Raw genomic sequence first — 26,188 nt, forward strand, 5'->3', positions numbered from 1 at the left:
ACTTAAATGTGTAAATGGGAAAGGGTATAATATACATCAAATTAGATTTTCTTGTGTCCATTGAAAAAAATTCTTGGCTTAAATTGGCCCCAAAGAAAAACATTTAAAAAATATCGTGTAATGAATAAGTATCGTTTACTTCGATATATAAAAACATCGTTTTGCCGATAAATGATATATATTTGATGCAACAAATATCGATATATTGATACAACAAACCCAACCTACTTGACCACTTGCCGGTTTCTGCTAATTTTTGTCGTCTCGTCGGGAAGTTCTTGTGGAGTGAAATTTTCGATCAACAGCAACAATTCAGGTGAGTAATGCACTTCTCGATCGCCGCTCTCTGTTGCAACGGCTTAATTTAGGCGGGTACTGGCTTTACTGTGTATATTTATTTAATAAATCGCCGGCCAGGCTGTCTGGCGAATTTGTGGACAAGGGGGGTGTCCCTGCTGCATCTGTGTGTGTGCATGCTGTGGGTGGTGGTACATGTAGCAAAACGAAGAGACAAGAGACAGCTGTGGATTTTTAGATACTTGGATGTGGCTATTTTTGTGTGATTCATCTTGTTTGTAAAATTAAATTCCCACAGCCCACCCATACAGCCGCATCGGTGGATATATGTTTCCCCATCTATTTAGGTTTATTTCGAACGATGATTTCACATCCGATTCCATACTACGAGGCGGCAATTAATGGCCAGCAAGTGTATGCAAATTAACCCCACCTTGCCAGCGAGGAAATTTGTCTTAACCCATGATAACACTTACTAACGTACACTCAGCTGTTGTGGCCACCTTTTGTTTTTGTTTGCTGACTCACACGAACACACACACACACAGCCGCAAGACCCAGCCACCACCCAGTTGGTGGTGTTTGTGAGCTTGATGACTCAAATAGTTGGCCAAATTGCGCTATCAGCAAATATAAAAATAATAATCACACCCGGAGAGAGATTACAATGTATGTTGGAGCCAGGTGAAAGAATATTTGGCCTTAAAAGGCAGCCCCAACTCTTAATATTCCGCTACCAGTAATTCGAGATCACACACACACCACCACACACGGGTAAGAGTGCGTGTAAGATAACGGGGTCTCAGCTGCAGACATTTAATCTGGCTTGCATTCTAGTTTTTTCCGTGTTCCTAGGCACGCATCTGCCTCCGCGAAGACGCGAAGAAAGAACCAGTAAGCCTGGGCGAAAGTTGAATCTCAGCTAGTGCCCCTCCCCACCACTCTCCCTCATTTCCCACTCTAATTGCCAGCCATTTGTTTTAAGTTAAGTAGCTTAAAGCCAAAGCAAAAACCACTTGGCCGGTGCAATAAACTCATTGCATTGCAGTTAAGCATCAGAAAAAAAAAAACAAAAAAACATTGTAATGCCTGCGCAGAGTTTCCTCTCAGAGAGTTTTCCTCAAATCTTGAAGCTTTCTCCGCTGCACAATGTCCAAGATTTGAAGCTTGCATTAAATCCTGGCCACCTGACTGTCCGGCCTGGCCAAAAGCGAGCATTAATGAAAAGTCATTTTCATTGTCACTCGATATCTGGCCCGAAATGGTCAAAAGCGACGCTTGGCCAAAAAAGGATACCAATTTTTAACAGAAAACAAGTTAACAGAAAACTTAACAGAACCGTTAACAGAATAACATTTCAAATGGCAAAAATTTTAATAAAAAATTTCTTTAATAAAAAACTTTAAAAAAATCTAAAAAAGGTTAAATCTTCTGAAAAAAATCTGCCATCTGAAGGGTTAATGTTAACAGAGGTAAACAAAATCGAAACTCCGAAACCGAAGGAGTATCCGAATCCGAAACCGAACCCCAATCGGAATCCGAGTGTGTGGGCGTGCGCTTCGGTCAGGGTGTGTTCTATCCTTTTGAGTATACACGGGTGCGGGTGTGCGTGCGTGAGTTTAAATCGCATTTCTGTGTCATTCAGAGGTCCTGCTTTGGTAGTCACTTGACCCAGTTGGTGGTCCGGACCCGTTCGTGGACCAGGCGACGCTTCTTTCGCTTCCAAATGTGCCAATGTTCGGGCGAGGTGCGGATGTGTCGACCAGCAATCCCACATACATAAACATAAATACCTAAATGAGCAAGGAGTGGCCCGCTTCCACTTCCACTGCCACCACTGGAGCTCCAGTTCCTGTTTCTACTTTGCGGCTTTTGCTAACCAAACCCAAACCATTTGTATGGCTGCTGCTGCCTGTGATGCCAGTGTTGTGATTGTAAGAGAAGCAAAAAAAAAAAAATAAAAATCCAACAAATGCGGAAATTACATAATGTGCTTGGTTCGTATTTAAAGTGTTGAGTCCTGTACCCGCAAAAACAACAACAACAAGAACAGCATCACCATCAAAATGTTCTCCTGCTGCCGAGCTACACCCCGGGCCGGAAAGAAGGAAAAGAAGAAGAGCGAGGATACCGAGAAGATTGAGGAGACGACAGACGACAAAAAGGAGCCTCAGCTTAATGGCAAGCAGGAGCTCCTAGCTAGGGAGCCACCCGAGAAGCCGGATAATCCGCCGGACACTGGTATTGACACACTACTCCCTATGTTAAGATACACACTCACAGCTCTATGTATCTCCGCGACACCACCACTTCTCCGGCTTTCAAGCTCAACAGCTGTGTGTTCTCTCCGGGCCATAACGAGACCCGGATTCCGGCCGGTTCTTCATCGCTGCACTGCTACGGCAGCTGACCGGTCCGAAAGCCAATATCCTTTTTTTTTCCAATATTACTGAACTACTTTAAGTTGTTTTCCCTGTACTTTCTCTTGGCTATATCTGTGAGTGGGAATAGTGCCGATACAAAGTTGATTAATGAGATACTCTGTGATACCTATTTTTGTTAAAAACAAACATCGATCAAGTCAATTAATGAATACAATGATAAGACTTATATTTGTTGTAATATTCCATATAAAATAATGATTCATTGACCATGACATCAGAGCTTCTATTAAAAAATAGATAATAGATGTTAAATCATTAAATACAACCAGGAAGTAACATTAAGACTTAAGTAATGTAATCAACTAAAGTATCGGCGCTTTCCTTCTTAATCGTTTGTGCAATTTAAGCTTCATGTAGAGTAATCTTAAGCCACACTTCCACAGCCAATCCGACTCAGGCTGAAGCAGCTACAGTAGCTTCATCACCAGCACCAACTTCACCACCAGCACCACTACCACTACCAGTACCAGTTCCAGCACCAGTTGCAGCTGCAGAAGCAGCCAAAGAAACTGAAATCGAGACATTAGCCCGATCGACGCACTCTTCCACTTCCACTGCCCCGCCAGCCTCGATGACCAGCGCCGGGGCCGAGGAGGAGGAGGAGGAGAATAAAGTGGCGGTGGCTGAAATTAATCCGACAACACCAAGCTCCCAGCCGCCACCTACCAAGAGCTGTCTCTCCAGGCACAACTCCACGCACCAGTCAATTAAGAAGAAGGTTAACATCAGCAACCGGGCGGAGATAATTGAGCCGGATCCCCTGCCCCTGTTGGTATTGGCCAGTCAGAATCAGGGCTCCCTGCTGGACGACGACGAGGTGTTCTCCGACTCACTGCCTCCGCCGAAAAGGGAGAGCATGTGTGCGCCATATATCGAGGGGGATCTCGTCTCGGAGACGGTGGCGTTCGTTCACGGATTGCCCGCTTGGTTCGACGACGAGCGACTGAATGAGATGTACGCTGGATACAGTTTGTCCCCCCAAGATCGGGGCCTGATTTGGTATTCATGTAGGTTCTATTCTAGAATCTAGAAAGTGAATCCCAGATCAGGCCTTTGAGATAGTAAAGCTCTCTTTTCTCTTGCCCACTGAGCACTGACCTCTGACCTCTGACCTCGTTCCATGTGCAGCGGCTGTATCGAACCGCCGGTCACGCCGGTTGGACGCGACGAGCTGGAGCTGAAGCGCCAGCGCCTCTACACGGAGCTCCTGCGAGCAGCCCACGCAGCTGTGGAGCACAGCGTGGCCGTGCGGGGTATGACCGATAGCTTCGATAGCCACCGATGCGTTCCTTTCATTTATTTCGTTCCTTTAGCTCCTAGTTATCTAAGTGGTTACATCCAGATTGTATATGATTTTTTGTGGGCTGGAATCCGCCCCGTATCCTATCGCCACGCCATTCTGTCTCAAGTTTGTTTATTCAGTTTTGTGAAGTGTTTGCATGTCTTTTTTAATTACCAGTCCTAGTTCTGGGGCTTAGCTTTAGTTGCTCCTCCTTAGTTGTTAATTAGTGTTTGAAGCACCAGTCCATGAACGTCGTTTGTAGATCTCTATCGTCATCCACGAATTTTCTTCACCAGTTTTCGTTTTTTTGTTAATTCTACAATGTTGTTTCAAGTCCAGCGGAGTCACTTGCTTTTCTTACTGGTCTTCTATTATTATTCTATTATTTGTTTTTTAAATAAATAAGTTATTTCCAACAATTCCCAAATTAAGAACGCTTTAATAATTTATTTTTTTTTTCCTTTCGTGTTCAGATAACGTGCCGGAAGCCAAGCCCACGACCGAGCACTTGGAAAGCATTTGCGAACGTCTAGAGAACCTAGTCGACCGCTTGGAACGGACTCTAGCAGCGCCACCACCGCATCCGCAGCCACTTGAACTGCCCACGCCCATTCTCCCGCCCCCGCCAGTCGAAACCGAAGAAGTTCTTCCAACAGCCGAAGCAGAAACGCCACCACCACCACCTCCTCCACCACCAAGCAGCAGCATGAGTGTCGCAGGATTCGAGGATATTGTGGCGGGTCCACTGAGCCAGTATCTGTCCCTCTCCGCCAAAATTGGCGGCGATGTTGCCCAGCATGCCGAGCTCGTGAAGGGCGCTTTCGGGTGAGTCACACAACATGGATTAGTCATTCAAGTCCATCCACTAAAATACTCCGCTTTCGCCATCAGTTCCCAGCTGCAGTATGTGACGCTGGCCACCCAAATCGCCCAGCCGGCGCAGCCTAAGCAGGCCGAGCTGCTGAAGCCAACCTCCACGCAGATCAGCGCCATCCAGGACTTCCGTGAGAAGCATCGCTCCTCTCCCTTCTTCAACCACCTGTCTGCCATCAGCGAGAGCATTCCCGCTTTGGGATGGGTGTGCGTGGAGAAGACCCCTGGTCCGTATGTCAAGGAGATGAACGACGCCGGCCAGTTCTACACGAACCGTGTTCTCAAGGAGTGGAAGGAGAAGGACACCACGCATGTGGAGTGGGCTCGCTCCTGGGTCCAGACGCTGACCGAGCTGCAGGCCTACATCCGGCAGTATCACACCACTGGCTTGGTGTGGTCCGGCAAGGGTGCTGCCCCAGCTGGAGGCGCCCCGCCACCACCACCACCCGGTGGTCTCCCCCCACCGCCGCCACCACTGGATCTGAATGCCCTTAAGCTGGACAGTGCCGGCGATGATCGTAGTGCTCTGTTCGCCCAAATTAACCAGGGTGCCGACATCACCAAGAGTAAGTAGCAACATCTCTCCGATTATGGGTGTGGCTAATGTAATATTGGTAATCCTCCCTCTACACAGACTTGAAGAAGGTAACTGGGGACATGCAGACCCACAAGAATCCGTCTTTGCGCTCCGGCCCTGCTCCGTTTAAGGCACCAGCTCAGTATGGTGGCCAAGCCACGGCTGCTCCAACCGCCGCTCCAGCAAAGGAGCCAGTGTTCACCCGCGACGGCAAGAAGTGGATCATTGAGTACCAGAAGAACAACACTGGTCTGCTTGTCGAGAATGCCGAGATGAACAACGTGGTGTATGTGTTCCGGTGCGAGGGATCAACGCTGACGGTCAAGGGCAAGGTGAACAACATCGTGTTTGACTCGTGCAAGAAATGTTCTCTGCTCTTTGATTCTGTGGTGGCCTCCGTGGAGTTTGTCAACTGCCAGAGCGTTCAGATGCAAGTGCTCGGCTCAGTGCCGACTGTGTCCATCGACAAGACCGACGGTTGCCAGATGTATCTCTCCAAGGACTCGCTGGGCGTAGAGATTGTCAACTCCAAGTCCTCCGAGATGAACATCCTCTTGCCCCAGGACAATGGCGACTATGTAAGTCTTGAAACAAAAATGCTGGTAACCCCTTTTCAATGGTTTTGTTTTGCAGACCGAGTTGGCTTTACCGGAGCAGTATAAGACCACCATTGCTGGCAAGACCCTCAAGACTGTGTGCGTGGACAGCCTGGGCTAATGCGGGCAATCCCTTGCCTGGGATATGATCTGTTGCTTTTCCAACTATCATCAACATCTGTAGCTGCATTAGCCAGTCAGCAGTCGTAATTGTATTTAGGCTTAAGCGCAAAGTTTTTCGTAATTCAGATATTTTGAGATCAAAGTTTTCGTACCCGATTGTAATGAGGATGTTGCCAAACTTTGCTATCCTGGCTAGTGGAAAGTATTTATATAATTTATTTCGATGGAAAAGCGATGAAATCAAAACAAAACTGAACCCAATGTATTTATATCGAGAGTGTGTAACGAACCTGAGCACGAAATTCGAAACTTTTTTAAGCCGACTCTTCACTCGATCATCAGAAGTAACTCTTTTTTATATTCTATTTAAATAAAAATTTAAACATTTTTTATCAGATAAGTGGTGGTAGTCTTTTGTTGGAGAAACAAATCCTTCATCGGTCATAATTTTATTTTCTATTTTAATACAATTTCAGCACTTTTTATCAGATAAAAAAATGAGAACGACTTTAATTTCTACGTAAATGTACAATTTCTTTAATAAAGCCAAGCTCAGAATGAGTGAGAGGGGGGCGGGGGATCGGGGATAGGAGTTGGGAGGAATGGCTCCTGGCTAATACTAGGCCTAGATCTTCTTGTACTCGATCCGCTCCACTTTGACCTCGTCGCCGATCAGTTGGTAGACGTATGTCACCACCGTTGTGCTTTGGATGTCCATGAGAACAAACGACGGCACCACATTCGTATCCAACGGGTTAAAGGCTCCCGTGGCTGATCCCGGATTGATGTAGAACTTATTACCATGCTCGTACGCCTCGAACTTGTACGTGTGACCCGTGATTAAGATGTCCACGTCCAGTTGTCGCTGGATGAGGGCCAACGCCTCTGGATCACCGCGGGGCACCACCTGATGGCCGTGGCATAGACCGATTCGGAACTGGCCCACAGTCACCACCTTCTGCTCGGGGTAGCTTAGGTTTTCATCGAAGTCGCCACGTACTATGTGCACGTCGTTGGCCAGGGATTTGAGATAATCGTAGGATTCCTTGGTGCAAATATTGCCGGTGGCCAGGATGTGGTGAATGCGGCCGGGCACCAGCAACTTCTTAAACTTGGCTGGCAGGCTGCTGCAGCGGTGCGGAATGTGTAGGTCCCCGAGTACCAGAACGAGCATGGTGTCCTTAGTGGTGCTTTGTTTTGTTTTTTAAAAAAACTATGAAACGCCCTGCAAATACCAATGGCTAGTGGTGGCACCCATGCAGCTGTTACAAATCGCTGATGTATCGATATATTATGATTTGCATTTTACCCGTCGTATTTAATAAACCATATTTCTGCCTACAGTTTAAACTTTAAAAACAGCGTTTTATAATTGAATATTTAATAAATTGAATCAAAATATAGTGAAAATAAAGGTATCGAAATATAGGTCTCATTAGTCTTATTTCTTATCGAAAGGGTCGCATCTCTGCCGATAACGATAAAACAAACAGCCGGCGAATATGGAAGCAGAGACATCAAGCAAAGAAGGTATTTAAATGGTTATTCAAAACCCCCACCATAACATAACACTCAACATCTTTGTAGCCGAGTCGAGCATCGACCTGCTGGTCATCGTGCTGGACACGAATCCATCGCAGCGTATAGTTCGCCAGAACCCACAGAACCTGACTCAAATCCTGGAGGCGGTGATTGCATTCGGAAATGCACATCTCATGCAAAAGGCACAGAATAAGCTGGCTGTGCTGTCCTGTTCCCACCATGCCACGTAATATATCCTTTTTTGTTTGTGCTTATATATATTATAGTGAATCCTTGGCAGAAATTTCCTGTATCCTCTGCCTCGGCGTCAAGTGGAACTTCGTCAAGTCGATGGGCAGTACGAAGCCTTCAGTCTCGTAGAGAAGACAGTGAAGCAGCAGCTGGGCAGTATTCTAATGAACGCCCCACGTCTAAATGGTCCTAGCGAGAGCCTACTGGCTGGCAGCATGTCCATGGCCCTTTGTTATATCTCCAGAGTGGGTTGATAAACGTGAACTTCAAGATACTCCTACTAAGAATTCCGAATTTGCAGCTCCAGCGCAACGTGACTTCAGGCGTGAAGATGCATTCCCGTATTCTGGTTTTGACGGGCAGCAATGAGTGTGCTTCACAATATATGACATTCATGAATGTCTTCTTTACCGCCCAAAAGTTGGGTATTGTGATCGACACCTGCGCTCTAGACAAGACCCTAAGCTTGCTGCAACAGGGCTGTGATATCACCTCTGGCCAGTTCCTCAAAGTCACTCAGCTGGACGGCCTGCTACAGTATCTACTCTGGGTATTTCTTCCCGCACCGGAAATGCGTCATAAGCTGGTTCTACCCCCGCCTCCAAAGGTTGACTACCGAGCCTCTTGCTTCTGCCATCGTGAGCTGATCGACATTGGATATGTCTGTTCTGTTTGCCTATCCGTATTCTGCAAATACAGTCCTATTTGCACCACTTGCCAGTAAGTATCGTAACTTTTCCATTAAGAACATAGCATAACGTCTTTATAATTACAGCACAATATTCAAGACTCCGGGACCCTTGCCTATCAAAGGAAAAAAGAAAAAGAAAACCGATAAGCAGTAAAGGTTCTTAACTGTTCATCTTTATTAAAACATTCAGTCCACAAATTGTTAAGCATTTCTTGTTATTTTACTGAAATACATAGGGCCAAAGTTGGCTGGGAGATAGGGGACCACCATCTGTCCGTATTTGAGTCCCTTCGGATGCTCGAACTTAAAAACATCGCTGAAGAGCGCCGTTTGCCGGCTCAGATCCTTGATAGTTGCTGTGATATTATGCTCCGCAAAAGCCTTTTGCAGAGCCATGTGCACCACACCATCATTTTGAATGGGCGACAGCGAACAGGTGGAGTAGACCAAGCTGCCGCCAGGTCGTAGTAGGCGCAAGCAATTGGTCAGGATGCCGGCTTGGAGTTCTGGGATGCGCAGGCGCTCCTTGATTCGCGTGGGCTTAAAAATGTTGTTATCTTGCTCGTTGAGGACGTGGCGATCCGTCGTGCAAGGTACATCCACCAGGATCTTGTCAAAAGCGTCGTAATCGTCCAGGTAACGAGCATCGCTCTGGCTGAAGATCAGGCGCTTGCCCGCCCAGCGTTCCTTGAAATCAAACAGGTACTCTTGCATCACCTTGCGCAGTTTGTTCAGTCGGGATTCTTGGATGTCGTTACAAACCAACTGGTCGACGTGTAAGGTCTGCAGCATGACTAGGGATTTGCCTCCAGGAGAAGCACAGGCGTCGAGAACTCGTTCGCCAGGTTGTACTTGGAGGAAGAGTGGAGGCAAAGTGGACGCTCCGTCCATCATGAAGTGGGAGAGCACTCCAGTGAGACACTTTTTGGGTGCCTTGAAGTCGGAGCAGTTGCCCATCTCATACGTATAAAGTGATAGGTGCTCTGGGTACTGAAAATATGTTTCCGGCTCAATGTTTAAAGGAAAATCCGCACTGGTTTGATAATATTTGTAGTGCTCCGATTCGGCCACCCAGTCCTCCATTCCCTTTATGCTGTGAGCGGGCATGTACTCGTATAAGCCGCCAGTGCCAAACTGGGGGTCTACTAAACGATTTTCATCTAGCCGGACATCTTCCTCCAGAGCCTTGGTTAAGCTCTGTTCGAACGGTAGCCTTTCCTGAAGCTGATCTGTTTGCTTTTCCTCTATGTTATCAAACTTTAATTGCTGTGGCAATGTACCAGAGAGACCATCCTCTCCGAGGATAGGATAAATCGAGGAGACCTCTCGTTCCTGTTGCTTTCGCAGCAAGGTATCCAGTTTTCCCTCTATCTCATGTCGAGATTGCCCCTGAGCCGGCATGGGTTCGTTACTGGACTCCTTCAGGCGATCCTGGGCCAAATTAATAAGTGACTTCATATTGATAGCCCCGTCCATTTCTAGCATGCTGCAGGTCTGCTCCGTGTCTCCAAAGTTGTTAACCAGGGCGATGTACTTGTGCCGGGTAAGTAGTGCTGCCCGCATGTTTTTCCACCGGCTGCCGTACACGGATCCGTAAAAGTCATCAAAGTTCTCCAGCGCCCTGTCGCAGTTGTTCTTCTTGTTCTGCAGGACATTCCATCGTTTTTTGGCCCCACTCTTCCATCTTCTTTGCAGCAGAACAATGCTGCGTACTTTTAACATTTTAACTTTCACAACTGTTTTGCAACTGATGTCCAATGCCTCAATGGGCTATCGAGCTTCGATTAATGTGGCGGCAAGGTTATCGGAATTCAAAATTTGATAAGAAATGAAGGTTAAATTTATTTCTTTCGTTATGGAAACAGATCCCAGCAAGTTTTCCTCCCCAAATAAGAAAATATTGAAAATCGATACGAAACATACAGTGGAAGAATTAAACAATTTTATTTTACAGGTGGTTTTTACTGAGCCTCGATGACCAATGTATATTTGCAAGCTTTAAATTAAAGGTTTCGAAATACATCCTTTGAATTAGTATTAACTATTTTAAAGACACTACTTTGAATTAATATTATCAAAGTTATCGAAACTACAATTTAAGTTGGTTATTTTCTTCAGCGTGATGTTCTCATCCTCGTTTTTTTCGTTTTTGTTCCAGGATTGCTCTTTTCCAGAACCAAAAATAATTAAGACCAGGAACGTGATAGCGAACAATGCTATTTTAAATCCGAAAATGATACGGTGGGTTTCAATGCTTTTCTAGAATTCAAAAATATTCGAATTTAGGGTTTGAAAAGTCATAGAGAAAGCTTTCTTACTTGTTCGGCAATCACAAACTTCATAGATAAGAAAACCAAAGAGCTGGTAACATAAGCCGCAGAGTTAGTTAGCGCCACCAGGGTTCCGGCGAAGTTCGGGGCAATGTCGACGTGGTTAGAAAGGAAACATGGGAACATGGCTTCCATGGACACAAATCCCACCGACATTATGGTCACAGCACCGTTTTGAAGGTATCCAATACAGAAAAGAAAGATCAGACAAGCTCCAGGAATGAATAAGAATATAGCAGTTGTTATTTTCCGTGCACAGGTGGCACTAACCTTTCCCTTGTTTTGGAGGCAGTAGAGCAATATGCTGAAGCCAATACTGAATATAACTGTGAAGGAATATAACCCTAAAAGTGGTGCCTCGAAATTGATATCAAGGGCCTGCTTCATGTAGTCCGAAGTCTGGATGAGGTATGGCCAATGGTTTAATTCGTAACAAGTGTGGGCAATCAGAATGGCCCAGAATGGAACAGATGTAAAGACCTTCTTCCATGGCACAGCCGGGTGGTGGTCTTCCTGTAATTCCGTGCCAAGAGAGCTATTGATCATTTGCCGTTCCTCGGGACTTATGAACCGCTGCTTGTTGGGATTATCCTGAACGAAAATAATCCAGAGAACCATCCAAATGCAGCCAAGTGGACCCATCACGTAGAAGACTGATTCCCAGCCCGACTGCTCGGAAAGAACACCGGCCAACGGAATGGAGAGATTGGTGCCCACGTAGATGATGGCGGACATAACCATTCGTTCGGTGGGTGGGGCCCAGGAGGCAATCATGACGTGCATAGCCGGAAAAGAGGCACCACCAACGATTCCCTCCATAACTCTCATCAGGATATGTCCGCCGAAATGGAATTCGGTGAGCACCGGAGTCAACAGGGTGCAGACCAGATTGATTGCCACGGAGAACAACATTACCCACTTGGCCGAGTATTTCTCAGCGACGCGGGCCAGTGGAATCTGTGAGACAACATATACACAGTAGTAGGAAAGGACGACATACACGGCAATATACGGCTTATCATCGTGCACCATTTGCGCCATTATTATTCCATAGATGTTAAGGCCATAGACGATGGCGATGCCAATGGATCCCAGTACGGCAAAAACGTAGCGGAAAGGCACATATTCTGGAAATTAAAAGGGCTTTATTGTTGAATGGTACATAATATAATCAGGAGTTGATAAATAATTTTATCTTGTTGAGAAACTTAAATCAAATTTTATGCCTTTTTATATTATCTACATATGTATTTCTGGGTATATTGTATTCAAATACTTTGTTTTAGGACCAGCAATACTCACTGCAAAAAATACTGCTTTTGGGAGCCACTTCTGCCGGCATCTTGGAGATAATTTAAATTTTTGTATTGCTTTTTAAAAGTCTTAAAAGCTTATCACCAATTTTTTTCAAACAAAATAAAATTTATCAATTAATAAACAAATTCCAACGCGTGTGTTGCTACAGACGGTTGGTTTCCAACTGAAACGCCATGCTCAAACGAAATTGGATAGAATTATGCGTCTGTAATTTAACACAGAACTTGATAAATATTTTCACTATATTTTAATCTTTTATCAAGTGTTTTTTTTTCAAAGAATTTTTATATATTGTTTTCTGATTATTACAAGGTTACAAACGATTGAAAATTAAGGGGGGACATCTGAGTAGAATTTTGAAAAAATCGAAAATTTTTTTTTTTCGCTTAAAAAATTCTTTAGGGTCTTAATAATGACATATCAAAAGATAGAGTCCGGCAAAAGTGTCTAAGTGTCGAAATGTTCCATTCTGCGACGATGCTTCACAGGTATATCCCACAGTACTTAAAACTTTAAACGCGTTTTTCTCGAAACCACTTTTTTTGGGTTGGCCGAACACCTAACTCGAACAACTCTTAACCTATCGATCTAAAATTTTAACAGTATACTCAGAATATCTATGTCTATCGACACACGTTTTTTTTTATTTTGCTTAAAAAAAATGGAAAATTTTGTTCAATCACTTGCCATTTTGGAAAAAATCAATATATCGAAAAAATCCTACGTGTGTCGATAGCCGTTGAGATAAAGAAACTAACCAAACTTGATTTTTTGTTCTAGATCAAAAATTAAGGACGTTAGGTGTTCGGCCATGGACCCCCTTTAAAAAAATAGGGCCTACGAATAATGGCTGCAGGGCCGCCATTTTGTTTTCGATTTATTAAAAAAAAAATTTTTGTGTAGTTTAAATATAATATAATAAAACCCCATTTACAAATTTTCGATTAGCTGTTTTGATTTGGCCAAAAAAAAATTCGAGAAAAACCGTTTTTTTTTGGCCTGTTACTCAGATGTCCCCCCTTAAGCTTAAATAGTTAAATACCTTTTAACTTAGGAGGAGGTTACTAATGTGAGATTCTGAGAGAGATACTTAAAATATCGGATAAAGTTAGACGATTCTAATGTGAGTTTCAGTATAAGAACAAAAAATTATTTTGTCCGCCGAATGTATGAAATACAAAAAATATTATAATACCTTCTGTAAGAGTATAATGAAACGTCTTAAGATAAGGAATCGAGAGCAGGAAATTTCAAAATGTTTGGGTATTTCGGCGAAAAGTAAAACAGTAAGAAAAAAAAATATTTGTCAAAACCATCTAATTTGTTTAAAATTTGTTATTTGTTTACTTCTAATGTTAAAGAAGTATACATACATCTTCCATAATGTGATGGTTCTACATGACATCTCAGTTGATTTCGTGAAAATATTGATCTGAAAAATGAGAGTGCCTTCCAAATTAAAAATGATAACAAATTTATTTTCTGTTATTAAATTTGTTTTACAATTATTTGACCAACTCATGAAAAAATAGAATAGATTCTTGAAATAGAATTTTCAATATAGTCACCAAATATAAATAAATATAGTTATACAATCTTGTTCAAAAGGCACTGCATAAGTCATTCGTAACACTTATTTGCAATAATTATAAAGTTATCGTAACAAGGACTTAAAATTATTTATTTTCCCAAGCGGAATCTGTTCATCTTCGTTTTCTTCAGGTGTCTTATTCCAGGACTGTTCCTTTCCTGAACCGAACTTCACAAATACCACGAATTCGACGGCGAACAAAAATATGGTTACCCCAAAAATGATGTGCCAACCTCCAATGCTCTTCTGGAAATTCACAGATAAACGAATTAAGTTGAGGAAAAAGCATAGAAATGTATCTCTTACATATCCGTCGGTAATAAGCGCCACAAAGATTGGTACCACAATGCCAGGAAGAATTGCCACAGTGTTAGTCAATGCCACTAGATTTCCGGCGTATTTGGGGGCAATGTCTATGTGATTGGTCAGGAAACCCGGAATCTTGGCGGTCATGGCCAAAATTCCCACCGTCATTACGGCTACAGCCTCGTCTTGTTGGCATCCAATAAAGCAGAGAATGATTAGACAAGCTCCAGGAACTAAGGAGCTAACAGATGTAGCTATTTTTCGGGCACCGGTGGCGCTAATCTTGCCCTTTATTTGAAGGCAGTGTAGTATTATTCCAAGGCTAATCAAAAAGATAATCATGTTGGAGTATAACGTAGCACTTATGGTCGCATTGCGGTCCACATTGAACTTGAGGATGTACTTTATGTAGAACGGAATTTCGACAAGGAACATATGCCAGCCAAAGTTGCTGCAAGTGTGAGCAATCAGAATGGCCCAGAATGGACTGGACTTAAAGACCTTCTTCCATGGCACAGCCGGGTGGTGGTCTTCGTTTACTTCAGTGCCCAGAGACCTGTTGATCATCTGTCGCTCCTCGGGACTGATGAATCGCTGCTTGTTGGGATTATCCTGAATGAGAATTAGCCAAAGACCTATCCAAATGTAGAAGAAAGCACCCGTCACGTAGAAAACTGATTCCCAACCCCATCGCTCTAAAACAAACTCGCCTATCAGGATGGATAGAGCTGTGCCGACGAATGTGCCTACATAGACGATGGTGGACATGGCCGTGCGTTCTTTGGGTGGTGCCCAGGAGGCAATCATGACGTGCATAGCCGGGAAAGAGGCCCCTCCGCCAACTCCCTGCAGAACTCGCAGTAGAATAAGGCAGCCGGTATGCAATTTAGTTAATACCGGAGTTAGCAGGCTGCAGACCACATTGACTGCCACGGAGAAAAACATCAGCCACTTGGCGGAGAAGTTCTCAGCGATGTGCGCCAGTGGAATCTGAACGAGAAAGCCCCAGAAGTAGCAAGTCAGCAGGGTGCCCTGAAGGGTTGGGTCCCAATCGAATGGTCCATCTTTCCTGAGATTTAAGATTGTCGAATTACTCAAAGTTTTCAAATAATCTGTATATAATGGTATTTCATATATTGCTGTATGGTTTACCATGGCATCCATTGCCACGTTGAGATTCACACGATGGCAAGAGACGATGGCCATCCCAATAGATCCCAAGACGGCCATTACGCACCGGGCGGGTACATATTCTGAAAGTAAAAATTTAAAATAAATCGTGACTTGTTGTAAATATAGGTCATGTTAACTGATATGTAGTTAAATTTTTTGAATCGAATCTCGCGGTTTATTTTGGTATTTCGATTTTTTATTTTTATTTTCGATATATTGGATGAAAAAATACTATTCCAAAACTTTTTAGGGCGTCAATACTCACTGCCTAAAATGCTGCCTTTGGCAACAACTTCCGCTGGCATCTTTTAAAAACCTCACGTTTGATCTTGAGAATCAATTTTCTTACTGTTTATTGAAAAAAAGTTATTAAAAATTATTTTTACGCAAAATACGAGTGTCAAATAACCCGATTCCAACACGTGCGTTTCAACAGAAGGTTGTTCGCCAATTAAAACGGCTGTCTGGAATAGAATAGATAGACAATAGATTGCCTAAAATTTATCGGTTGTTTTGTGCAGTATTTTTATTTATTTTGTATAATTTAGTTTTGTAAGATAGTTATATAAGCGCAAGTAAATTTAGTGTTTGTGTTTGTGAATTTTCATAAATAGGCGGTAAAAATTAATAACCGCCCGTTTATTAAAAAATCAAAAATTCAACGTTCAATTATTCGAAACGGGTGCATAAAATAGTTTTAATGCAAATAGTATACAGTTTTAAAACATATCATATCTAATCTTTTCATAACTTCTTGTATGATGATTTGACTTATTTCTATTTAATTTTTTTTTTTTAATTGAAAAGACTTAACGGTTTACACAAAGTCTTTATCGAGTTGTGTTATTCAATATGCTTATCGAGGCGGCAAAGTGGCTGAAATTCAAAATTTTAGTTCTAAAATTTTCAATTTTGGAGATGAAGTTGGAAATCATTTGACAAATTGGAATGCTGTAAATATTGAATACACACTTATTTTTTATAACTATTCAATAGATACTTTAGTGTTTTTATTATATAGCCTGTTCTCTTCGGGCCTTGAAATTGATGTTTGATACCAAGGAGCTGCTCCTTGATGTAGACCGAGACGTTAATGTATATAAAATGGCCAAATTCGTAACAAGAGCAAGGAATGGCAAAGAACGGAGTGAACATAAATATCTTCTTCCATGGCACCGCCGGAGCGGAGTTCCTTAGGAAATAATTTGGAGTTGATAAAAACAAGAAATTATGGCTATGTCGAGCTCTTTCACCCACACTTAAACTAACCTTTAAAGTTATGGATTCTCAGCAAAACAGTTTTTGTTGCTCGATTAAAAAAACTCTGAAACAATTCAGTAGGGCATCAGATTAAAAAGGCATTAAGCATTGGAATAGTTTGACATCAAAACATTTTTTGAAAATATTTTTAACAGGCGTTACAACAAGAACGAAAGTGGGCATGACAACATTTTGACACAAACTTGATCCTCGTGGATACCATAGTAGTCCAAGTTCCTATCAGATAATTCTATCCGAGATCCACGCGTTCAAAATTGTAAAACTGTAGTTTGGCTGAATTTTGTTTTCAAAAAGTTTTTCAAAATGCCTTTCTGTTCTAGAGCTATATAAAAATGCCGGACGGACGGATGGACAGACGGACATGGCTAAATCGAAGAATAGCTGACTAAGAATATAAATACTGTATGGGGTCAGAGATGGTTCCATTGCCTGGGTCTAGATGAAATATATTGATGAATATATATAACGTTCAAATACTTTTTAATGGGAAAGCCATACTCACTGCATAAAATATTTCCTTTGGCAGTAACTTCCTCTGGCAGCTTGGAAATAATTGTTTTCTGAAAAACTTTAAGATTTAATCCCAAAATTTGTTTACATATAATAAAAATACTCAACTGATAAACCAATTCAACGCGTGTTGGGCTACAGAAGGGGTCCATCGCCAACTGACATGAATTGGACCTTGAATTTAATACAGAACTTGAACACTTGACTACGAACTTGATAATATTTTTTTACAATATTTTAATCTTTTAGGAAGAGTTTTTTTTCGGGGATGTAATCATTATAAGTTTTATTCCAGTACTGAAACAAAATATTGTTCGAAACCATCCATCGAACTTGTTTATTTATTCTTATAAACCTTTCATAATTTGAGGGTTTCACATCATATCTCAGTTTGGCCTGAAAAATGAGAGTATCTTCTACATTAAAAATGAAAATAGATTTTTATTTTCTGTATATCTTAAATATATGGGCATCAAAAATAATCCAAAACATCTTGTTCAAAAGGCACTTAAGTAGTCACACGTAGCACTTATTTGCAATAATATTTCTTAAGATATCGTAACTAGGATTTTAATTTATTTATTTTCCTAAGCGGAATCTGTTCATCTTCGTTTTCTTCAGGTGACTTATTCCAGGATTGTTCTTTTCCTGAACCGAACTTCACAAATACCAGGAATTCGACGGCGAACAATAATATGGTTAATCCAAATATGATATTCCAACCTCTAACGCTCTCCTGGAAATACAAAAATAAGTGAAATAAGGAGAGAAAATAGCACAAAAAAGGATCTCTTACAAATCCCGCGGTAAAAATCATCACAAAGATTGGTACCACAATGTCAGGAAGAATAGCCACAGTGTTAGTCAATGCCACTAGAGTTCCGGCGAATTTAGGGGCAATGTCGATGTGATTAGTCAGAAAACCCGGAAACTTGGAGCTCATGGCCAAAATTCCCACCGTCATTACGGCTACAGCGTCGTCTTGTTGGCATCTAACAAACCAAAGAATGATTAGACAAGCTCCAGGAACTAAGGAGCAAACAGATGTAGCTATTTTTCGGGCACCGGTGGCGCTAATCTTGCCCTTTATTTGAAGGCAGTGCAGTATTATTCCAAGGCTAATTAAAAAGATAATCATGTTGGAGTATGACGTAGCACTTATGGTCTCATTAACGTCCACGTTAAACTGAAGGATGTAATCAAAGTAGTTCGGAATCCCGAAAAGGAATATATTCCAGCCAAAGTTGCTGCAGGTGTGAGCAATCAGAATGGCCCAGAATGGACTGGACTTAAAGATCTTTTTCCATGGTACCGCCGGGTGGTGGTCTTCGTGTACTTCAGTGCCCAAAGACCTGTTGATCATCTGTCGCTCTTCGGGACTGATGAATCGCTGCTTGTTGGGATTATCCTGAATGAGAATTAGCCATAGACCTATCCAAATGTAGCTGAAAGCACCCGTCACGTAGAACACTGATTCCCAACCCCATCGCTCTAAAACAAACTCGCCTATCAGGATGGATAGAGCTCTTCCGACGAATGTGCCTACATAGACGATGGTGGACATGGCCGTGCGTTCTTTGGGTGGTGCCCAGGAGGCAATCATGACGTGCATAGCCGGGAAAGAGGCCCCTTCGCCGACTCCCTGGAGAACTCGCAATAGGATAAGGCAGCCGGTGTGCAATTTAGTTAATACCGGAGTTAGCAGGCTGCAGACCACATTGACTGCCACGGAGAAAAACATCAACCACTTGGCGGAGAAGTTCTCAGCGATGCGCGCCAGCGGAATCTGAACGAAAAGCCCCCACATGTAGCAAACCAACAGGGTGCCCTGCTGGGGTGTGTCCCAAGCGAATGGTCCATCTTCCCTGAGATTACTTAAAGTTTCCAAATTATCTGTATATAGTGGTCTTTCATGGATTGCTGTATAATTTACCATGGCCTTCATTGCCACGTTGAGATTCACTTTAAGGCAACAGACGATGGCCATCCCAATAGATCCCAAGACGGCCATTACGCAGCGGGCGGGTACATATTCTGGAAGTAAATAATGTCAGATTATTTTATAATAAACCTAAATTATTTTATATTAATCGTGACTGGTTATAAATATTATTAATTTTAACTGAGGTCTTGTTAAAATTTTTCGAATCTCGAATCGAATCTCGCGGCGGTTTATTTTGGTATTTTTTCGATATATTGGATGGAAAAATACTATTCGAAAATTTGTTGGGATCGACAATACTTACTCCCTAAAATGCTGCCTTTGGCCACAACTTCCGCTGGCATCTTTAAGATACTTAAAGTTTGATCTTGAAAATCAATTTGCTTACTGTTTATTTAAAAACAACTTTAAAACTTATTTACGAAGTTTTTCACACAAAATCCGAATATCAAATAACCCGATTCCAACACGTGCGTTTCAACAGAAGGTTGTTCGACAATTAAAACGGCTTGCTGGAATAGAATAGATAGACAATAGATTGCCTAAAATTTATCGGTTGTTTTGTGCAGTATTTTTATTTATTTTGTATAATTTAGTTTTGTAAGATAGTTATATAAGCGCAAGTAAATTTAGTGTTTGTGTTTGTGAATTTTCATAAATAGGCGGTAAAAATTAATAACCGCCCGTTTATTAAAAAATCAAAAATTCAACGTTCAATTATTCGAAACGGTTGCAAAAATAGCTTAAATGCAAATAGTATACAGTTTTAAAACATATCATATCTAATCTTTTCATAAATTCTTGATGATTTGACTTATTTCTCTTCAATTTTTTTGTTTTTTAAATTGAAAAGACTTAACGGTTTACACAACGTCTTTATCGAGTTGTGTTATTCAATATGCTTATCGAGGCGGCAGTCCTCCATTCCCTTTATGCTGAGAGCGGGCATGTACTCGTATAAGCCGCCAGTGCCAAACTGGGGGTCTACTAAACGATTTTCATCTAGCCGGACATCTTCCTCCAGAGCCTTGGTTAAGCTCTGTTCGAACGGTAGCCTTTCCTGAAGCTGATCTGTTTGCTTTTCCTCTATGTTATCAAACTTTAATTGCTGTGGCAATGTACCAGAGAGACCATCCTCTCCGAGGCTGGGATAAATCGAGGAGACCTCTCGTTCCTGTTGCTTTCGCAGCAAGGTATCCAGTTTTCCCTCTATCTCATGTCGAGATTGCCCCTGAGCCGGCATGGGTTCGTTACTGGACTCCTTCAGGCGATCCTGGGCCAAATTAATAAGTGACTTCATATTGATAGCCCCGTCCATTTCTAGCATGCTGCTGGTCTGCTCCGTGTCTCCAAAGTTGTTAACCAGTGCGATGTACTTGTGCCGGGTAAGTAGTGCTGCCCGCATGTTTTTCCACCGGCTGCCGTACACGGATCCGTAAAAGTCATCAAAGTTCTCCAGCGCCCTGTCGCAGTTGTTCTTCTTGTTCTGCAGGACATTCCATCGTTTTTTGGCCCCACTCTTCCATCTTCTGTGCAGCAGGACAATGCTGCGTAATTTTAACATTTTAACTTTCACAACTGTTTTGCAACTGATGTCCAATGCCTCAATGGGCTATCGAGCTTCGATTAATGTGGCGGCAAGGTTATCGGAATTCAAAATTTGATAAGAAATTAAGGTTAAATTTATTTCTTTCGTTATGGAAACAGATCCCAGCAAGTTTTCCTCCCCCAATAAGAAAATATTCAAAATCGATACGAAACATACAGTTGAAAATTTAAACAATTTTATTTTACAGGTGGTTTTTACTGAGCCTTAATGACCCCTGTATTGTTTGCAAGCTTTAAATTAAAGGTTTCGAAATACATCCTTTGAATTAGTATTAACTATTTTAAAGACACTACTTTGAATTAATATTATCAAAGTTATCGAAACTACAATTTAAGTTGGTTATTTTCTTCAGCGTGATGTTCTCATCCTCGTTTTTTTCGTTTTTGTTCCAGGATTGCTCTTTTCCAGAACCAAAAATAATTAAGACCAGGAACGTGATAGCGAACAATGCTATTTTAAATCCGAAAATGATACGGTGGGTTTCAATGCTTTTCTAGAATTCAAAAATATTCGAATTTAGGGTTTGAAAAGTCATAGAGAAAGCTTTCTTACTTGTTCGGCAATCACAAACTTCATAGATAAGAAAACCAAAGAGCTGGTAACATAAGCCGCAGAGTTAGCTAGCGCCACCAGGGTTCCGGCGAAGTTCGGGGCAATGTCGACGTGGTTAGAAAGGAAACATGGGAACATGGCTTCCATGGACACAAATCCCACCGACATTACGGTCACAGCACCGTTTTGAAGGTATCCAATACAGCAAAGAAAGATCAGACAAGCTCCAGGAATGAATAAGAATATAGCAGTTGTTATTTTCCGTGCACAGGTGGCACTAACCTTTCCCTTGTTTTGGAGGCAGTAGAGCAATATGCTGAATATAACTGTGAAGGAATATAACCCTAAAAGTGGTGCCTCGAAATTGATATCAAGGGCCTGCTTCATGTAGTCCGAAGTCTGGATGAGGTATGGCCAATGGTTTAATTCGTAACAAGTGTGGGCAATCAGAATGGCCCAGAATGGAACAGATGTGAAGACCTTCTTCCATGGCACAGCCGGGTTTTTGTCTTCCTTTAATTCCGCGCCAAGAGAGCTATTGATCATTTGCCGTTCCTCGCGACTAATGAACCGCTGCTTGTTGGGATTATCCTGAACGAAAATAATCCAGAGAACCATCCAAATGCAGCCAAGAGGACCCATCACGTAGAAGACTGATTCCCAGCCCGACTGCTCGGAAAGAACACCGGCCAACGGAATGGAGAGATTGGTGCCCACGTAGATGATGGCGGACATAACCATTCGTTCGGTGGGTGGGGCCCAGGAGGCAATCATGACGTGCATAGCCGGAAAAGAGGCTCCACCAACGATTCCCTCCATAACTCTCATCAGGATATGTCCGCCGAAATGGAATTCGGTGAGCACCGGAGTCAACAGGGTGCAGACCAGATTGATTGCCACGGAGAACAACATTACCCACTTGGCCGAGTATTTCTCAGCGACGCGGGCCAGTGGAATCTGTGAGACAACATATACACAGTAGTAGGAAAGGACGACATACACGGCAATATACGGCTTATCATCGTGCACCATTTGCGCCATTATTATTCCATAGATGTTAAGGCCATAGACGATGGCGATGCCAATGGATCCCAGTACGGCAAAAACGTAGCGGAAAGGCACATATTCTGGAAATTAAAAGGGCTTTATTGTTGAATGATACATAATATAATTAGGAGTTGATTAATAATTTTATCTTGTTGAGAAACTTAGATCAAATTTCATGCCTTTTTATATTATCTACATATTTCTGGGTATATTGTATTCAAATACTTTGTTATAGGACCAGCAATACTCACTGAAAAAAATACTGCTTTTGGCAGCAACTTCTGCTGGCATCTTGGAGATAATTTTAATTTTTGTATTGCTTTTTGAAAATTGTGAAAGCTTATCACCAATTTTTTTCAAACAAAATAAAATTTCTCAACTAATAAACAAATTCCAACGCGTGTGTTGCTACAGAAGGTTGGTTTCCAACTGAAACGCCTTGCTCCAACGAAATTGGATAGAATTATGCGTCTGTAATTTAACACAGAACTTGATAAATATTTTCACTATATTTTAATCTTTTATCAAGTGTTTTTTTTTCAAAGAATTTTTATATATTGTTTTCTGATTATTACAAGGTTACAAACGATTGAAAATTAAGCTTAAATAGTTAAATACCTTTTAACTTAGGAGGAGGTTACTATTGTGAGATTCTGAGAGAGATACTTAAAATATCGAATAAAGTTAGACGATTCTAATGTGAGTTTCAGTATGAGAACCAAAAATTATTTTGTCCGCCGAATTTATGAAATACAAAAAATATTATAATACCCTCTGTAAAAGTATAATGAAACGACTCCAGATAAGGAATCGAGAGCATGAAACTTCAAAATGTTTGGGTATTTCAGCGAGAAGTAAAACAGTAAGAAGAAAAAAATATTTTTCAAAACCATTTAATTTGTTTAAAATTTGTTATTTGTTTACTTTTAATGTTTAAGAAGTATGCATGTTCCATAATGTGATGATTCTACATGATATCTTAGTTGCTTTCGCGAAAATATTGATCTGAAAAACAAGAGTGCCTTCTAAATTAAAAATGATAAATTTATTTTCTGTTATTAAATTTGTTTTACATTTATTTGACCAACTCATGAGAAAATAGAATCAATTCTAGAAATAGAATTCTCAAATATATAGACACCAAATATAATCAAATATAGTAATACAATCTTGTTCAAAAGGCACTGCATAAGTCATACGTAGCACTTATATGCAATAATTACAAAGTTATCTTAACAAGGATTTAAAATTATTTATTTTCCTAAGCGGAATCTGTTCATCTTCGTTTTCTTCAGGTGTCTTATTCCAGGACTGTTCCTTTCCTGAACCGAACTTCACAAATACCACGAATTCGACGGCGAACAAAAATATGGTTACCCCAAAAATGATGTGCCAACCTCCAATGCTCTTCTGGAAATTCACAGATAAACGAATTAAGTTGAGGAAAAAGCATAGAAATGTATCTCTTACATATCCGTCGGTAATAAGCGCCACAAAGATTGGTACCACAATGCCAGGAAGAATTGCCACAGTGTTAGTCAATGCCACTAGATTTCCGGCGTATTTGGGGGCAATGTCTATGTGATTGGTCAGGAAACCCGGAATCTTGGCGGTCATGGCCAAAATTCCCACCGTCATTACGGCTACAGCCTCGTCTTGTTGGCATCCAATAAAGCAGAGAATGATTAGACAAGCTCCAGGAACTAAGGAGCTAACAGATGTAGCTATTTTTCGGGCACCGGTGGCGCTAATCTTGCCCTTTATTTGAAGGCAGTGTAGTATTATTCCAAGGCTAATCAAAAAGATAATCATGTTGGAGTATAACGTAGCACTTATGGTCGCATTGCGGTCCACATTGAACTTGAGGATGTACTTTATGTAGAACGGAATTTCGACAAGGAACATATGCCAGCTAAAGTTGCTGCAAGTGTGAGCAATCAGAATGGCCCAGAATGGACTGGACTTAAAGACCTTCTTCCATGGCACAGCCGGGTGGTGGTCTTCGTTTACTTCAGTGCCCAGAGACCTGTTGATCATCTGTCGCTCCTCGGGACTGATGAATCGCTGCTTGTTGGGATTATCCTGAATGAGAATTAGCCATAGACCTATCCAAATGTAGAAGAAAGCACCCGTCACGTAGAAAACTGACTCCCAACCCCATCGCTCTAAAACAAACTCGCCTATCAGGATGGATAGAGCTGTGCCGACAAATGTGCCAACGTAGACGATGGTGGACATGGCCGTGCGTTCTTTGGGTGGTGCCCAGGAGGCAATCATGACGTGCATAGCAGGGAAAGAGGCCCCACCGCCGACTCCCTGCAGAACTCGCAGTAGAATAAGGCAGCCGGTATGCAATTTAGTTAATACCGGAGTTAGCAGGCTGCAGACCACATTGACTGCCACGGAGAAAAACATCAGCCACTTGGCGGAGAAGTTCTCAGCAATGCGCGCCAGCGGAATTTGAAAGAGAAAGCCCCAGAAGTAGCAAGTCAGCAAAGTGCCCTGCAGGTTTGGGTCCCAATCGAATGGTCCATCTTTCCTACGATTTGAGATTGTCGAATTACTCAAAGTTTTCGAATAAGCTGTATAAGATAGGTTTTCATGGATGGCTGTATGATTTACCATAGCCACCATTGCCACGCCGAGATTTACATTTTGGTAATAGACGATGGCCATCCCAATGGATCCCAAGACGGCCATGACGCAGCGGGCGGGTACATATTCTGGAAGTAAAAATTTAAAATAAAACGTGACTTGTTGTAAATATAAACTTTTTTGAATCGAATCTAGCGGATTATTTTTGTATTTCGATTTTTTATTTTTATTTTCGATATATTGGATGAAAAAATACTACTCCAAAACTTTTTGGGAGCGTCAATACTCACTGCCTAAAATGCTGCCTTTGGCAACAACTTCCGCTGGCATCTTTTAGATACCCCACGTTTGATCTTGAGAATCAATTTGCTTACTGTTTATTTAAAAACAACTTTAAAAATTAAAAATTAAAAATTTTTCACACAAAATCCGAATATTAAATAACCCGATTCCAACACGTGCGTTGCCACAGAAGGTTGTTCGCCAATTAAACGTCTTGCTTAGGAAAAAAAGCTCTGAAGCAATTCAGTAGGGCCTCAGATTAAAAAGGCATTAGGCATTGGAATAGTTTGGCATAAAAACATTTTCCAAAAATTATTTTATACAGGCGTTACAACAATGACAAAAGTGGGCGTGACAACATTTTGACACAAACTTGATCCTCGTGGATACCATAGTAGTCCAAGTTCCTATCAGATACTTCTATCCGAGATCCACGCGTTCAAACGCAATTTGTCGGGACCAGGAGAGGGCATGACAAAATTGAACTGCGTATTATAGGAGTCTTCTTGCTAAATCCTATAGCTCTACATGTTCATACAGACAGACGGACGGACAAATGGACAGACGGACATGGCTAAATCGAAGAATAGCTGACTAAGAATATAAATACTGTATGGGGTCAGAGATGGTTCCTTCTCAATGATGCATACGAATATAATTACCAATGGCTGGGTCTAGATGAAATAATATATATTGGATGAATATAAATATATAAAGTTTAAATACTTTCTAATGGGAAGAGCCATACTCACTGCATAAAATATTTCCTTTCGCAGGAACTTCCTCTGGCAGATTCGAAATAATTTTAATTTTTGTATTGTTTTCTGAAAAACTTTAAAAGTTAATCCCGAACTCTTTTTACACAAATTAAAAATGCTCAACTGATAAACCAATTGAAACGCGTGTTGGGCTACTTCAGAAGGGGTCCATCGCCAACTGACACGAATTGGACCTTGAATTTAATACAGAACTTGATAACACTTATTTTTATACCCTT

General features: G+C 41.7%; 10 protein-coding genes across 14 annotated transcripts; 2 read left to right on the forward strand and 8 right to left on the reverse strand.

The window, feature by feature from the left end:
* The first annotated feature begins 212 nt into the window (after positions 1-212).
* On the forward strand, positions 213-6,592 carry capt (adenylyl cyclase-associated protein 1). Of its 3 annotated transcripts, XM_017251773.3 has the most exons (8): positions 1,935-2,231; positions 2,309-2,538; positions 3,125-3,695; positions 3,870-3,994; positions 4,497-4,848; positions 4,915-5,462; positions 5,531-6,051; positions 6,107-6,592. In XM_017251773.3, exons 2-8 carry the CDS (start codon positions 2,364-2,366, stop codon positions 6,188-6,190), a joined length of 2,376 nt encoding a protein of 791 aa, XP_017107262.2. In that variant the 5' UTR covers positions 1,935-2,231; positions 2,309-2,363; the 3' UTR covers positions 6,191-6,592. The 3 variants fall into 3 exon arrangements, with proteins under 3 accessions (XP_017107264.1, XP_017107262.2, XP_017107263.2); XM_017251774.3 differs by lacking the exons at positions 3,125-3,695; positions 3,870-3,994 and having other exon boundaries at positions 2,089-2,231; XM_017251775.3 differs by lacking the exons at positions 1,935-2,231; positions 2,309-2,538; positions 3,125-3,695; positions 3,870-3,994 and adding an exon at positions 213-316.
* A 12-nt stretch (positions 6,593-6,604) lies between these two features.
* On the reverse strand, positions 6,605-7,452 carry Vps29 (vacuolar protein sorting 29). Its single transcript, XM_017251776.3, has one exon. It carries the CDS (start codon positions 7,364-7,366, stop codon positions 6,818-6,820), a length of 549 nt encoding a protein of 182 aa, XP_017107265.1. The 5' UTR covers positions 7,367-7,452; the 3' UTR covers positions 6,605-6,817.
* Positions 7,453-7,644: 192 nt separating this feature from the next.
* On the forward strand, positions 7,645-8,861 carry Tfb4 (transcription factor B4). Its single transcript, XM_017251798.3, has 5 exons — positions 7,645-7,722; positions 7,780-7,960; positions 8,015-8,210; positions 8,267-8,685; positions 8,741-8,861. Exons 1-5 carry the CDS (start codon positions 7,695-7,697, stop codon positions 8,808-8,810), a joined length of 894 nt encoding a protein of 297 aa, XP_017107287.1. The 5' UTR covers positions 7,645-7,694; the 3' UTR covers positions 8,811-8,861.
* Positions 8,808-10,421, reverse strand: l(2)10685 (5-methylcytosine rRNA methyltransferase l(2)10685). The gene has a single exon (XM_043213750.1). The coding sequence runs from the start codon at positions 10,376-10,378 to the stop codon at positions 8,858-8,860; it is 1,521 nt and encodes a 506-aa protein (XP_043069685.1). The 5' UTR covers positions 10,379-10,421; the 3' UTR covers positions 8,808-8,857.
* Positions 10,422-10,665: 244 nt separating this feature from the next.
* Positions 10,666-12,523, reverse strand: LOC122322239 (sialin-like). Its single transcript, XM_043213898.2, has 3 exons — positions 12,289-12,523; positions 10,975-12,113; positions 10,666-10,915 (listed from the first exon to the last, which is right to left on the reverse strand). The coding sequence occupies exons 1-3, from the start codon at positions 12,326-12,328 to the stop codon at positions 10,712-10,714; spliced, it is 1,383 nt and encodes a 460-aa protein (XP_043069833.1). The 5' UTR covers positions 12,329-12,523; the 3' UTR covers positions 10,666-10,711.
* A 1,366-nt stretch (positions 12,524-13,889) lies between these two features.
* On the reverse strand, positions 13,890-15,818 carry LOC108132386 (sialin-like). 3 transcript variants are annotated; one of them, XM_070277247.1, is made up of 4 exons: positions 15,639-15,655; positions 15,353-15,453; positions 14,201-15,269; positions 13,890-14,140 (listed from the first exon to the last, which is right to left on the reverse strand). In XM_070277247.1, the coding sequence occupies exons 2-4, from the start codon at positions 15,358-15,360 to the stop codon at positions 13,958-13,960; spliced, it is 1,260 nt and encodes a 419-aa protein (XP_070133348.1). In that variant the 5' UTR covers positions 15,361-15,453; positions 15,639-15,655; the 3' UTR covers positions 13,890-13,957. The 3 variants fall into 3 exon arrangements, with proteins under 3 accessions (XP_070133348.1, XP_070133347.1, XP_017107284.2); XM_070277246.1 differs by adding an exon at positions 15,783-15,816 and having other exon boundaries at positions 13,891-14,140; positions 14,201-15,453; positions 15,639-15,721; XM_017251795.3 differs by having other exon boundaries at positions 13,891-14,140; positions 14,201-15,453; positions 15,639-15,818.
* A 1,800-nt stretch (positions 15,819-17,618) lies between these two features.
* LOC108132387 (sialin-like) lies at positions 17,619-19,605 on the reverse strand. Its single transcript, XM_017251797.3, has 3 exons — positions 19,411-19,605; positions 17,961-19,198; positions 17,619-17,900 (listed from the first exon to the last, which is right to left on the reverse strand). Exons 1-3 carry the CDS (start codon positions 19,448-19,450, stop codon positions 17,727-17,729), a joined length of 1,452 nt encoding a protein of 483 aa, XP_017107286.2. The 5' UTR covers positions 19,451-19,605; the 3' UTR covers positions 17,619-17,726.
* Positions 19,606-19,995: 390 nt separating this feature from the next.
* LOC108132202 (uncharacterized) lies at positions 19,996-20,670 on the reverse strand. Its single transcript, XM_017251527.2, has one exon. The coding sequence runs from the start codon at positions 20,668-20,670 to the stop codon at positions 19,996-19,998; it is 675 nt and encodes a 224-aa protein (XP_017107016.2).
* A 252-nt stretch (positions 20,671-20,922) lies between these two features.
* LOC108132201 (sialin-like) lies at positions 20,923-22,711 on the reverse strand. The gene is made up of 3 exons (XM_043213897.2): positions 22,566-22,711; positions 21,268-22,394; positions 20,923-21,208 (listed from the first exon to the last, which is right to left on the reverse strand). The coding sequence occupies exons 1-3, from the start codon at positions 22,603-22,605 to the stop codon at positions 21,005-21,007; spliced, it is 1,371 nt and encodes a 456-aa protein (XP_043069832.1). The 5' UTR covers positions 22,606-22,711; the 3' UTR covers positions 20,923-21,004.
* A 666-nt stretch (positions 22,712-23,377) lies between these two features.
* Positions 23,378-25,242, reverse strand: LOC108132203 (sialin-like). The gene is made up of 3 exons (XM_017251528.3): positions 25,200-25,242; positions 23,785-25,037; positions 23,378-23,724 (listed from the first exon to the last, which is right to left on the reverse strand). Exons 1-3 carry the CDS (start codon positions 25,237-25,239, stop codon positions 23,542-23,544), a joined length of 1,476 nt encoding a protein of 491 aa, XP_017107017.2. The 5' UTR covers positions 25,240-25,242; the 3' UTR covers positions 23,378-23,541.
* Positions 25,243-26,188: the final 946 nt, after the last annotated feature.

The sequence above is a fragment of the Drosophila bipectinata genome, chromosome 2L (genome assembly GCF_030179905.1).
Source record: "Drosophila bipectinata strain 14024-0381.07 chromosome 2L, DbipHiC1v2, whole genome shotgun sequence".
Classification (NCBI taxonomy): Eukaryota; Metazoa; Arthropoda; class Insecta; order Diptera; family Drosophilidae; genus Drosophila; species Drosophila bipectinata.

Bases quoted from the DNA above. Each gene is read 5' to 3' on its own strand.
- capt (XM_017251773.3), top strand. From the start codon at position 2,364: ATGTTCTCCTGCTGCCGAGCTACACCCCGGGCCGGAAAGAAGGAAAAG. The intron at 3,995-4,496 runs GTATGACCGATA...TTTCGTGTTCAG, and splicing joins GCACAGCGTGGCCGTGCGGG to ATAACGTGCCGGAAGCCAAG. The intron at 6,052-6,106 runs GTAAGTCTTGAA...TTTGTTTTGCAG, and splicing joins CCCAGGACAATGGCGACTAT to ACCGAGTTGGCTTTACCGGA.
- Vps29 (XM_017251776.3), bottom strand. From the start codon at position 7,366: ATGCTCGTTCTGGTACTCGGGGACCTACACATTCCGCACCGCTGCAGC.
- Tfb4 (XM_017251798.3), top strand. From the start codon at position 7,695: ATGGAAGCAGAGACATCAAGCAAAGAAG. The intron at 7,723-7,779 runs GTATTTAAATGG...ACATCTTTGTAG, and splicing joins AGAGACATCAAGCAAAGAAG to CCGAGTCGAGCATCGACCTG. The intron at 7,961-8,014 runs GTAATATATCCT...AATCCTTGGCAG, and splicing joins TCCTGTTCCCACCATGCCAC to AAATTTCCTGTATCCTCTGC.
- LOC122322239 (XM_043213898.2), bottom strand. From the start codon at position 12,328: ATGCCGGCAGAAGTGGCTCCCAAAAGCAGTATTTTTTGCA. The intron at 12,114-12,288 runs GTGAGTATTGCT...TTTAATTTCCAG, and splicing joins CAAAAGCAGTATTTTTTGCA to AATATGTGCCTTTCCGCTAC. The intron at 10,916-10,974 runs GTAAGAAAGCTT...TTTGAATTCTAG, and splicing joins AGTTTGTGATTGCCGAACAA to AAAAGCATTGAAACCCACCG.
- LOC108132386 (XM_017251795.3), bottom strand. From the start codon at position 15,678: ATGCCAGCGGAAGTTGTTGCCAAAGGCAGCATTTTAGGCA. The intron at 15,454-15,638 runs GTGAGTATTGAC...TTTTACTTTCAG, and splicing joins CAAAGGCAGCATTTTAGGCA to AATATGTACCCGCCCGGTGC. The intron at 14,141-14,200 runs GTAAGAGATACA...GTGAATTTCCAG, and splicing joins CGCTTATTACCGACGGATAT to AAGAGCATTGGAGGTTGGCA.
- LOC108132387 (XM_017251797.3), bottom strand. From the start codon at position 19,450: ATGCCAGCGGAAGTTGTGGCCAAAGGCAGCATTTTAGGGA. The intron at 19,199-19,410 runs GTAAGTATTGTC...ATTTACTTCCAG, and splicing joins CAAAGGCAGCATTTTAGGGA to AATATGTACCCGCCCGCTGC. The intron at 17,901-17,960 runs GTAAGAGATCCT...TTGTATTTCCAG, and splicing joins TGATTTTTACCGCGGGATTT to GAGAGCGTTAGAGGTTGGAA.
- LOC108132202 (XM_017251527.2), bottom strand. From the start codon at position 20,670: ATGTTAAAATTACGCAGCATTGTCCTGCTGCACAGAAGATGGAAGAGT.
- LOC108132201 (XM_043213897.2), bottom strand. From the start codon at position 22,605: ATGCCAGCAGAAGTTGCTGCCAAAAGCAGTATTTTTTTCA. The intron at 22,395-22,565 runs GTGAGTATTGCT...TTTAATTTCCAG, and splicing joins CAAAAGCAGTATTTTTTTCA to AATATGTGCCTTTCCGCTAC. The intron at 21,209-21,267 runs GTAAGAAAGCTT...TTTGAATTCTAG, and splicing joins AGTTTGTGATTGCCGAACAA to AAAAGCATTGAAACCCACCG.
- LOC108132203 (XM_017251528.3), bottom strand. From the start codon at position 25,239: ATGCCAGCGGAAGTTGTTGCCAAAGGCAGCATTTTAGGCA. The intron at 25,038-25,199 runs GTGAGTATTGAC...TTTTACTTCCAG, and splicing joins CAAAGGCAGCATTTTAGGCA to AATATGTACCCGCCCGCTGC. The intron at 23,725-23,784 runs GTAAGAGATACA...GTGAATTTCCAG, and splicing joins CGCTTATTACCGACGGATAT to AAGAGCATTGGAGGTTGGCA.